The 12,500-nt window shown below is 37.6% G+C and overlaps 1 protein-coding gene across 3 annotated transcripts in view; it reads left to right on the top strand.

Moving 5' to 3' along the window:
• Nucleotides 1-1,030: 1,030 nt before the first annotated feature.
• Nucleotides 1,031-12,500, top strand: part of LOC113812240 (methylenetetrahydrofolate reductase (NADPH)) — a 17,406-nt gene continuing 5,936 nt past the window's right edge. The window contains exons 1-8 of one of the 3 annotated variants that reach the window (XM_027364096.2): nt 1,031-1,173; nt 7,005-7,133; nt 7,293-7,455; nt 7,654-7,757; nt 8,032-8,166; nt 8,398-8,579; nt 9,122-9,444; nt 9,667-9,822. In XM_027364096.2, coding sequence (XP_027219897.2) covers nt 7,034-7,133; nt 7,293-7,455; nt 7,654-7,757; nt 8,032-8,166; nt 8,398-8,579; nt 9,122-9,444; nt 9,667-9,822 — 1,163 coding nt within the window. In that variant the 5' untranslated portion in view covers nt 1,031-1,173; nt 7,005-7,033. Of the gene's footprint in view, nt 1,174-5,245; nt 5,383-5,450; nt 5,475-7,004; nt 7,134-7,292; nt 7,456-7,653; nt 7,758-8,031; nt 8,167-8,397; nt 8,580-9,121; nt 9,445-9,666; nt 9,823-12,500 lie in introns of those variants that run through there. The other 2 variants (XM_070119411.1, XM_070119410.1) reach the window with 2 other exon arrangements.

Raw genomic sequence — 12,500 nt, 5'->3', positions numbered from 1 at the left:
ATTTCAGTAAAAATATTTTCTTTGAGAACCATAGCAATTAAAGAGAGTACAGCGACATCGTTGGTGAAACTGTTACTGAAACTGAAATCCTCTCGGCGTGAAACAAGCAAAAAAGTATAAAAAGAAAGAAACGAAACAATGAAGAAAAAATAGTTTAAATCAATGTTACCTGTCGGCACTCCGTGACCGTGTGCACGTCTGTTATGGCTGTGACCCCGTATTGCTCTTTTGAATACTCACCTTACGTAAAGGGGCGTTGTGTGATACAAATCAATGTAATATGGGTTATATTATTACTAAAATTTTGTGATCAACATTTGGTCTAAGAAAAGTTATTCTATACCGAAGTTTGTGCTTTCAAAGGTATTTTTCGGGACTTGAGTCCGACTGGGGTTCTGGTGTTGCTTAGATAAGAGGGGCTAAATCACAAAAAAGGAAAATGAGTTTTGTGTATGGCAACAAAGTTACTCGTGAACGGAAAGTACCACTGGCAAAATGCCGGACTTTGATATCGCTAGAACGCATGAATACTGTCACACTAGAACGCATCCCATTATATATCGTTGTTTTATCATTTAGCGACGACCATTTCTCATCTTCATTTTTATTCATAGCATGATCTAAATCTCAATGTTTTTGGCTGATTCCACTCCAACCTATGAACTTTATCTCTTATAGTTCATCGGATGCTACTACAGCCCATGAAATCTTTTAAAAACCAAAGCACAATGTTTTCCGCCTGACCGAATGTCACAGAAAAAATCACCAATCGTATAAATGTACCTGTAAACTGTATCCCTCGCGACCGGGTATTTCACCTCTGTTATTACAAACTAAAGCCCTTCCCTCTGTTCTTACATGTTCTTACAGTCAACAACCACAACCACAATTGAACACCTGGAGAAAATTAAAGAAAAACTCCATAAATGAAGTCTACTGTCCTATTAAGCAACCTCCAAACCTCTGAATGAAATCCCTCTTTTGCTACAGACATCTTGCAACTCAGCCCGACAACGGGAGTAAAAGCAAAGGCCAACGCTGTCTCGGTCTCATTTCCCCTTAGCTTAAACCGGAGAGCGAGTAGAAAACCACGACCGCCGAGACTGTGACACGCCGCCAACTGTAGCCCTGTTACGAGGGGTAACTTCTATAGAGACACGAGTGGCACTTGATGTGAGTGACTTGTTGGCACTTAACGCTGTTTGTGAGTTTTTTGGAGGTCATTTGACAGTGGTATTATAATCAATTGATAGTTATAATGTCGTTAATGTGTTCATATTGTTTACTTGTGGGATATATTTATTTTTCGTCATGTTTTACCTTGAAATTAACTGGATATATCCGACGTCTGTGCCAGGAAAGTATAAATAGAAATAAGATAGAGGACAAAGGTTCAGCCAGTGGAAAATCTGGGACACTGGGAAATAACTTCAATGGCTGAAAGTTTCCCCTTGGAAAGCAATTTATGACAAAGAAAATAGACGATAAAAAAGAAAATGCCAAAGACAGCGATGTATATAGGCTACATTTTGCGTTTTTAACACAGTACTTGATATTATTTGTGCGCATGTCTTTTAAACGATAATCCGTCACGTAAGCATAGAGATTCATACAGCATATATTATACATATTCTTCAAAGTAGTACATAACTACTTTTGGTATACTGCTCTGTGGCCAACCGCGCCTAGTGTATGGTTAATTTGAACTATTTTAAGAAGTGTTAAAGAAATTTTCACATACTGAAGGTAGGTGTAACTGTCAAAATTTAGAATACCGTAAATTGCTGAGAAAGTGTTGACATAAATTACTGAAACCATTGTATCCCCTGTGTAGTTTGCATACCGAAACGATTTGTTATTCATGTTGAAAGTGAATAAGGTTTTTAAATACCTGATTTCAGTTACTTTATTTATTTATGTTTTCTTATCATTCGTTTATTTGTATTTGATTTATTTATTTTTGTTATTTCTCTTCAGAAGCTGTAATTGGTGTTGTTGTTATTGTGTTGGTCTTATTTTAAAATGAGTATTATTATTACTCGTATTATTATCGTCAATACAGTATTGTAATGATGATTAAAGTAATAGTAGTGATAATAATTAATACTGATATGATATTGACAATGATAATTAGAATAATGGTGATGGCAATAATGGTAATGGTAATAATGATGATTGCGAAGATTGTAATAATGGTGATAGAAATAATAATGATAATGATTAATGATGATAAATATGATTTGGAGAATAGCTATAATAATTATAATGATAATGATAATAATAATGATAATAATTATACTACTACTACTACTAATAATAATGATAGTAATGATAATACTAATAATGATAATGATGATACTATTGATGATAATTATAATGATTGGGATACCACTAATGAAAATGATAATGATAATAATAATGATAATAATAATGATGATATTAACAATGAATGGTAATGATAATGATTACTATTATTATCATTACTGAGATTTTTTTCTGCTAATAAAAACTTAGAATTGTTACTGTTGTTTTTCTTATATTTATCATGAATATGTTGGGATTGTAATGATGAGGATGACGATTACTGTAAGTAGTAGAATCTTCGTCATTATTACTATTGGTATTAGCATAACTACTATTGTCATCAACACCTCGATCATCATGATAATCATCATCACCATCATCATCATATCACCATCATCGTCATCATCATCATCATTAATATTTTCATCTTCATGTTCATCCTCATCCTCCCCCACCCCCTCTTCTTCCTCCTCCTCCTCACCCCCCCTCCTCCTCCCCCTTCCTCATAATGATGATAATGATGATAATAGCAGTGATTATGAAAATAATGATAATGAAAATTGTAATAGCATTAATGATAATAGTGATAATGTTAACAGTAATAATCGTGATAATGTGAAAGATGACATAAAGTTAAAAATAATGATTATGAAAATGATAAACAGCAGTAACAAGAACAATAATGATGATGATTACCGTACAATATTGATATTACTCATAAATAGAGTAATTGGTAATAATGTTAATGATAATGTCAGTTATGACAATAATGATAATGATGATACAGTATAGTAACAAGGAAAATAACGAGAATATTGATGATGATAATGATAATGATGATGATAATGATAGTGATAATAATAATGATAATAATATTAATAACCGTAACAATGACAACAGCGACAAATATAATAATGTTAATAATTTGTGATAATGATAACTGATAATGATGCTGATAATAATGATGGTAATAATAATAATATACATAGCAATGGTTATGATAACGAGGATGATAACTATTATTATGGTAATAATGAAGTTATAAAAAATAATAGCATTAACAATATTACAACTACTACAATTAGTACTAACTACCACTAACGGCACTGAACCGCTACTACTAACACTGCTGTTTTTTTCTGTTGCCATCGTGATTATTACAGGCGACACCAAATGATGCAGAAAAAATAGATGAAAAGTGGCCACAAAACAGAGGCGGGCCTCCTTGGTGGTACGGCGGTGCTCCAACCCCCCCCCCCTCCCCTGCAGTCTGAGTCCCCCCCCCCCCCCCGCCCCCAATAGTCACTGACTCGTCGTAACGTGAATCACTGCGGAAAGTTCGTTACCGACGCTACACGTTAAGTCGGAAGCAAAGCTGAAACCCTGTTTGATTAGGCTATGTTTACAACTCATGAAGGTTTTTTTATTTTGGAAAAAGAGGGAAGTGGCTCCGCGGCTCCGTTTAGTTGAAACTAATTACTACACAGAACACTGTTATGTTCACTGTACATAGCTAGAAGCAAGGTCTATATAAGTACTTATATAGACCTTGGCTAGAAGCACCAACTTCTGACTAATTGTACAGCAAACATCATAATGTTCTGTGTTAGCCTACCACTTGGTAAAAGTACACCCAGCAGATTTAATATGGCCAAGAAAAACAAGATGAAAACATAAACAATGTGTAAGTGTACAATATAATTTTTGAAGGGGGCAGTTTTATTTTGTTACTTTGGGGCGCCCCCCCCCCCAGATTTATTGTTGTTACCCCCTGTGCCCCCACCAGAAAATTATCAGGACCCGCCCCTGCCGCAAAATAGTCTATTTTTGATATTTGTTCTATAAAGTGATAATAATGAGAATGGTATAGGTGATACCTTACTTTATATGCTGAATAAATGGTACAGTGAAGTAGAATGATGGCTAATTTTATGTATGTACATATATATACGTGTATGTATATTAATATACATATATTTATTTATTTGTTTATGATATATATTATATATCTATATCTATATCTATATCTATATATATATATATATATATATATATATATATATATATATATATATATTGTATATATACATATACACGTGTATATGCAATTTTGCGTACAACGTGATTGGATATATATATTTGTTTTATCTTTGGAAGGGCGAGTGGCAGCTACTACTAAATAACACATTTTGGTTACAATTATTTATAATGAAGAATGTCGAAGCTGGTCATCATTTCTGTTAATGTATGTTTGAAATATTTTTAAAAAGGCGATAGAGATGGTGATAACTGTCACATTGTGCTTTAGGTTAGTGTTGTTACTGTGGAATTTAATTGAGATTGGCTGCATAACACATTATTTTTTACTAATATGTAAAAGTACCGGTAATATTTGTGACCGATAACTTCGTCAGTGTAATTGCATTTTATCTGTAGTACTGATGATACTTTTTCCTCAAATATTCCTACATAGTAAGCATAACTACTCAAAACTGGATTCGAGTCATTACTCACAAAGTAACTTCGCTTTGGACAATAAACAAAAGTGTACAGCAAATGTAAGAAACAAAATAGTCTAAACGCGCGATTCCCGTGGTTTCCATTTGTCCAGACAGCGGTCAGACTGTGATCACGTGAACACTTGCTGTGATGACGTCATTTTCCCAGAGTAATAAAAAACTGAGTTATCGTACACTGGCAGTCAAACGTTTGTTTGTATACAAAGAGGAAATATTCTGATGGCTGTATTTGGCTTCGGCTTCGTTTACGTTATTTTTTTTAAATTCTCGATTATGTGAAATGGCGAGGGCTTCATAGACAAAATTTTGTACTTATAGTAGCATTTTGTATTAAATTTGGAGTACACTTTTGTTCATCATCCACAACGAAGTTACTTTGCGAGCAATGAATCGATTCCAAACAGTTTCCGTCGTCTGCACCATGAGTTTAAAAACCTTCAAAAAGGCTTATTTTGAGTAGTTTTTGCATTTCAACAAACAAACTGTGTTAAGTTAGGTTACCAGTTATATTGCGACACGTTTTCATGTGCTCATATTCAGCTGGGTGAATAGAAATTGAGTGAGTGCGAAAGCTGTTTAGTGTCATTAACCTTTCGCTGTATTGAGCTCGGAGAATTACGCTAGGCCTTTGGAAACGCAGCTTTTATTGGTGTAGATACCCGGCTATTGCAGTTTATTATATTATCTTAAAAGCCCCATTTACTTGAATATTAAGTTTTAGTCCTGTATATTGCTGCTGCATCTAGTAATAAGGTTTATTTTATAGTTACAATTGTAGAACTTAACATTGCATCAAGAAACTATCTTTACAATTGGTAAAATTATGACCTCATGAGGGAAAGGGGTATTTGCTGTGTAGGAATGCAAATTACATTGCACTTATAATTTAAGTGTATTTAGTGTTGAAAGCCGTTTCCTTAATTATGGTATTTGTTACTGAGAACGATGCACCCTTCAGAGACTAATTCCCATAAGCAGGGTATAATGTGAACTAAAAAACCCAAACCTAATATTTCTTACTTCCTATTTATTCCGTATACAAAAAGGAAAGCCCCCTTGTACCCCCCCCCTTTATTATCACTTTGTGCAACTTTAGAAAACGGACATTAAGAATGCTGGGTGTGTGAGGGTGTTGTAGACTTAGTCTCTGAGTAGTGAGAAGCAGTGGATATTTTCATCATTTCGTGGTAAATATGAGGCCACAGCAGCTGTACCCATGTTGTTTATTACTCTATTTCCTATGCCCAATAAGATAGAAGTGTCAATTTCCCTCTATCGCAGTGCGTCGCTGTCGGTAACACTAACGTTGGTTTTATATATAAAGTGGGTAATTGCAAAAGATAGCACTGCATGAAGGAAAGTCAAAACTGTAAAGTCTTGGCTTCTGTGCTTTTTACTCTCAATGGAAGGTAATGGATTTCTCAATTATATATAATAAACTACGGCTTGGATTAGTTCCATATTTTTCATGAGTAAATAAGATATATTTTGTCAGATTATACATGGTTGAGGTTGTTTGTCCATGCCAAAGTGCAAATCACTGAAACCATATAATCACAAGACCATGCCACATTAGCATAGTTTTGTGGATTTTGATAAGTGATGATGGTGTTTCCTTTATCTTTTTAAGATAATTTTATACCCAACAACATTAATTTGTTTATTATAGCCTTTACCTTGATGCTTCCCTATCTTTGCTGAATTCATTTATACTGATATGGGAATATGTTACATTTTTTAGTAATCTTTTTGAGCTTCACTATCTTTCTAGAGATTAAAAAGTATCTGTATCCAGTTATGAAAATATGTGACAGTCAGTCAGAGGAATCAATGAAAATACTTATTCGCTAAGAAAATTTACACACTTAAAAAAAGAAAGGTAGCCATGAATGAAAATTTGTCTTTTGGATTCAGTTTTATAGAAGCTTAGTAGATGCAAAACATTTAAAACAAAAATAGTTTGCATATACTGTGAATATACTGAATTGTTGAGTGCAAATAATCATAATGGTGAATTGTATTTCAGTTTGCAGAGAGTACTCAACCATTTTTTTTACTAAGCCGGTATTGGATGCAGATTATTGATCCGTTATTTTTATTACTTAGTAAGCAATAAGAATAGGTAAGCAGTATGATTAAGTGTAACTGATTTTCTAATGAACCATACATATGTGCTTTCAGTTTGACAAGTTTTGCTGTAAGTGGACATCATGGTGAAGGAAGGTGCTACAACACTGCCCTCACCAGGTACTCCTGCAGCCTTGCCTATTCTGAAGGATTTTCTCAGCCACAGAGATGGGAATCCTGTTGGTAAGTATTAGAACTAATTTCTTGTTTTTGCTTTCCATTTCAATTTTTTTGCTTATTGATCATTGGCAGAAAACATATGGATTTCTCTTTTTATATTTGGTTGGTACTCAATACTTTTTTTTAATTGGTATGATTAAGAGTGTGATGGAATGTTTTCAGATTATAGCCATGTGGATGATGATCTCCACATGCCGGAGTACTTAACTGGCTACCACAGTTTAAGAGAAAAGATCCATAGTCGGATAGAATCAAAAGACAAATTCTTCTCACTGGAGTTTTTCCCACCTAGGACGAAAGGTGGTGCAGTGAACCTCTTAGCCAGGTAAATTTTATCAATGTATATATGCATGTGATATATTTAAGTGACTTAATATTTATGTGAAAATTAGAATTATGAAGAGTGAATAAAAATGAATGATTTTATATAGGGCTTTGCATTATTACCTGACATTCATAAGTGTCTCAGGAATTAAAACTGTTAATGTTCTTGTTTTGCACTATATGCTTTGTTAATTCATAGGTTTGATCGCATGCGTGAAGGAGACCCCCTTTTCTGTGATATTACATGGCATCCTGCTGGCAACCCAGGAGGAGACACAGAGACCTCATCTATGACTATTGCTGGTATGGGCTTTTTCAGTGTCCTGTTTGATGAATTTTCATCAATATTTAACTGCTTCAGCTTCTATCTTTGTACACAGATTTAGTCTTATTTCATGTTCTGACTTTTTATAAATTGCAAGCATTGGTATCTAATGTTTCTTCTATATATTTAAGAATTGTATTGCTTTTTGAATTTATAAATAATGTGATTATTTATTTATGAATATTTGACTCATATATTTTTCAAATAGAAATACTTTAAAAAATTGCACTGACTTCTTATTTCCTGATACAGGTGCTGCCTTGAACTACAGCGGCCTAGAGACAATGCTGCACATGACATGTTGCTCTATGACCAAAGCAGAAATCAGCAGGCACCTTCAGCGAGCTAAGGACATAGGCCTTAAAAATATTTTAGCACTGAGAGGAGGTGAATTTATGATACATATTGAAAATCTATGTATTTAAAATCCATGACTTTCAAGATTCTTCATATATCATCAGTCACTTTCTTAATAAGATATATTTATAAAAAAAAAAAATTGACAATAGATATTCTAAACTAATAGCAGAGATTTTTTCATGATGCACACACTACCAAGCAGTTGTATTAACATAAGTGCATTCAGTCTTCCCTTCTTTAATACAACGTTTGTTGCAGATCTTCCAAGTGGCAAGGATAGTTGGGAACTCTCTGAGGATGGGTTCAACTATGCTACAGATCTTGTCAAACATATCAAAAAGGAATTTGGAGATTACTTTGTTACATGTGTAGCTGGTTATCCCACAGGCCACCCTGAGGCCACATCATATGAGGATGACTTGAAGCACCTGAAAGAAAAGGTAAAGGGCACATTTAAAAAAATTGTCATCAGTTCTTCATTTTTGTATTCTTCAACAAAAACCATTCTTATCTAAATCATTATGGTCCATGGTCCATCTGTCCAGGCAGATGAAGAGGAAAGGGAAATTAGTACATGAACATATTTTATAGACTCCTAAAAATTTAGTTGGGAGATTATTTGGAGAACAGCTGGTCCCCCAGGTTTTCACCATTTTTTAAAACTTCTTTATAATCCTCATCCTCATAAGCTGTATATCCATTTTATTTAATGTACTGTATGCTGATTTTAAGGGTAAGGATATACAGTGTTTAATGCAAGAAATGTCACAGTGATAAACACATCTTTAGAATTACATGGTATTGAAACCAGTTGCATATCTTGAATTATGAAATTATTCTTATTCATTCATAGCCTTTTAAAGTCTAAATATTAGTCACTCTTTAACCCAATTTCTTCTATAAAGGTCACTGAAGGTTGCAGATAGATGAATGATTACATAGATTTTACATCATTAACATTGTCTTCTCTTTGTATTTCAAGGTTGATGCTGGAGCTGACTTCATCATAACGCAGCTATTCTTCAAGGCAGGGACATTCATCAAGTTTGTGAATGACTGCCGGGCTATTGGCATCACATGCCCTATCATCCCAGGGCTCATGCCTATCCAGAGCTATGATTCCCTAAGGCACATTGTCAAGCTCTCAAAGTTAGATGTCCCAGAGGACATCATGAATGTAGTTGCGCCATTGAAGGACAATGATGAAGCGATCAGGAACTATGGGATTCATCAGATGTGCACACTTATCAAGGAGTTGTTTGCAGCTGACATGGCTCCTGGAATACACTTTTATACACTAAACAGGTTAGCTGTTGTTTGGAAATGCATTAGCAATTAAGATAACTGGTATATTGTAACTATCTATTTTGTATTTTTTAAAACTTTTCTTCTGAATGTTTCCTTTTCCTGTTCTGCATCTTCACTTCCCTTTCCCCTTCTCTGCCTTCGTCATCAACACAGAAAGGAAATGCTTTGATTGTATACATTCTTATAATTTGTCCTTAAATTATGTTTTTGTTATTACAGAGAAGTAGCAACTACAGCCATTCTGAAGCAACTTGGCTTGTGGGCAGCTTCTCCGAGGAGACCTTTACCTTGGAAAATGGCTGCTAATCACAAACGGAGTGGAGAAGATGTCCGTCCAATATTCTGGGCTACTCGACCAAAAGCTTATGTGTACAGGTGAGAGAGTTGGGGCTAGGATTAGAGCTAGAGTTAGTCAGAGCTAGAGTTAGTCTGAACTAGAGTTAGTCTGAACTAGAGTTAGTCAGAGCTAGAGTTCGTCAGTCAGAGCTAGAGTTCGTCCGTCAGAGTTAGAGTTCGTCCGTCAGAGTTAGAGTTCGTCCGTCAGAGTTAGAGTTCGTCCGTCAGAGTTAGAATTCGTCCGTCAGAGCTAGAGTTCTTCCGTTAGAGCTAGAGTTCTTCCGTCAGAGCTAGAGTTCTTCCGTCAGAGCTAGAGTTCGTCCGTCAGAGCTAGAGTTCGTCCGTCAGAGCTAGAGTTCGTCCGTCAGAGCTAGAGTTCGTCCGTCAGAGCTAGAGTTCGTCAGTCAGAGCTAGAGTTCGTCCGTCAGAGCTAGAGTTCGTCCGTCAGAGCTAGAGTTCGTCCGTCAGAGCTAGAGTTCGTCCGTCAGAGCTAGAGTTCGTCAGTCAGAGCTAGAGTTCGTCAGTCAGAGCTAGAGTTCGTCAGTCAGAGCTAGAGTTCGTCAGTCAGAGCTAGAGTTCGTCAGTCAGAGCTAGAGTTCGTCAGTCAGAGCTAGAGTTCGTCCGTCAGAGCTAGAGTTCGTCAGTCAGGGCTAGAGTTTGTCCGTCAGAGCTAGAGTTCGTCAGTCAGAGCTAGAGTTCGTCAGTCAGAGCTAGAGTTCTTCCGTCAGAGCTAGAGTTCTTCCGTCAGAGCTAGAGTTCGTCAGTCAGAGCTAGAGTTCGTCAGTCAGAGCTAGAGTTCGTCCGTCAGAGCTAGAGTTCGTCCGTCAGACCTAGAGTTCGTCAGTCAGAGCTAGAGTTCGTCAGTCAGAGCTAGAGTTCGTCAGTCAGAGCTAGAGGTCGTCAGTCAGAGCTAGAGTTCTTCCGTCAGAGCTAGAGTTCGTCAGTCAGAGCTAGAGTTCGTCAGTCAGAGCTAGAGTTCGTCCGTCAGAGCTAGAGTTCGTCCGTCAGAGCTAGAGTTCGTCCGTCAGAGCTAGAGTTCGTCCGTCAGAGCTAGAGTTCGTCAGTCAGAGCTAGAGTTCGTCAGTCAGAGCTAGAGTTCGTCAGTCAGAGCTAGAGTTCGTCCGTCAGAGCTAGAGTTCGTCAGTCAGAGCTAGAGTTCGTCAGTCAGAGCTAGAGTTCGTCCGTCAGAGCTAGAGTTCGTCAGTCAGAGCTAGAGTTCGTCAGTCAGAGCTAGAGTTTGTCAGTCAGAGCTAGAGTTCGTCAGTCAGAGCTAGAGTTCGTCAGTCAGAGCTAGAGTTCGTCAGTCAGAGCTAGAGTTCTTCCGTCAGAGCTAGAGTTCGTCCGTCAGAGCTAGAGTTCGTCAGTCAGAGCTAGAGTTCATCCGTCAGAGCTAGAGTTTGTCCGTCAGAGCTAGAGTTCGTCAGTCAGAGCTAGAGTTCGTCCGTCAGAGCTAGAGTTCGTCCGTCAGAGCTAGAGTTCGTCCGTCAGAGCTAGAGTTCGTCCGTCAGAGCTAGAGTTCGTCAGTCAGAGCTAGAGTTCGTAAGTCAGAGCTAGAGTTCGTCAGTCAGAGCTAGAGTTCTTCCGTCAGAGCTAGAGTTCGTCAGTCAGAGCTAGAGTTCGTCAGTCAGAGCTAGAGTTCTTCCGTCAGAGCTAGAGTTCGTCCGTCAGAGCTAGAGTTCGTCAGTCAGAGCTAGAGTTCGTCCATCAGAGCTAGAGTTCGTCAGTCAGAGTTAGAGTTCGTCCGTCAGAGTTAGAGTTCGTCCGTCAGAGTTAAAGTTCGTCCGTCAGAGTTAGAGTTCGTCCGTCAGAGTTAGAATTCGTCCGTCAGAGCTAGAGTTCTTCCGTCAGAGCTAGAGTTCTTCTGTCAGAGCTAGAGTTCGTCCGTCAGAGCTAGAGTTCGTCCGTCAGAGCTAGAGTTCGTCCGTCAGAGCTAGAGTTCGTCCGTCAGAGTTAGAATTTGTCCGTCAGAGCTAGAGTTCGTCCGTCAGAGCTAGAGTTCGTCCGTCAGAGCTAGAGTTCGTCCGTCAGAGTTAGAATTTGTCCGTCAGAGCTAGAGTTCTTCCGTCAGAGCTAGAGTTCTTCCGTCAGAGCTAGAGTTCTTCCGTCAGAGCTAGAGTTCGTCCGTCAGAGCTAGAGTTCGTCCGTCAGAGCTAGAGTTCGTCCGTCAGAGCTAGAGTTCGTCCGTCAGAGCTAGAGTTCGTCAGTCAGAGCTAGAGTTCGTCCGTCAGAGCTAGAGTTCGTCCGTCAGAGCTAGAGTTCGTCCGTCAGAGCTAGAGTTCGTCCGTCAGAGCTAGAGTTCGTCCGTCAGAGCTAGAGTTCGTCAGTCAGAGCTAGAGTTCGTCAGTCAGAGCTAGAGTTCTTCCGTCAGAGCTAGAGTTCTTCCGTCAGAGCTAGAGTTCGTCCGTCAGAGCTAGAGTTCGTCAGTCAGAGCTAGAGTTCGTCAGTCAGAGCTAGAGTTCGTCAGTCAGAGCTAGAGTTCGTCAGTCAGAGCTAGAGTTCTTCCGTCAGAGCTAGAGTTCTTCCGTCAGAGCTAGAGTTCGTCAGTCAGAGCCAGAGTTCGTCAGTCAGAGCTAGAGTTAGTCAGAGCTAGAGTGATGGAAAAAAAGAATTTAAAAAGTTAAATTATACTTGAGGAAATAGAGGGAAAGAAAGAAGGAAAACAATATGTTAAAATTTTGTATGATGAAATAAAGATTGCAGATTCTTTATCAGTACAG

Source organism: Penaeus vannamei, unplaced genomic scaffold, assembly GCF_042767895.1.
Source record: "Penaeus vannamei isolate JL-2024 unplaced genomic scaffold, ASM4276789v1 unanchor183, whole genome shotgun sequence".
NCBI classification, from domain to species: Eukaryota; Metazoa; Arthropoda; class Malacostraca; order Decapoda; family Penaeidae; genus Penaeus; species Penaeus vannamei.
This window is presented reverse-complemented; position numbering and strand designations above follow the sequence as displayed.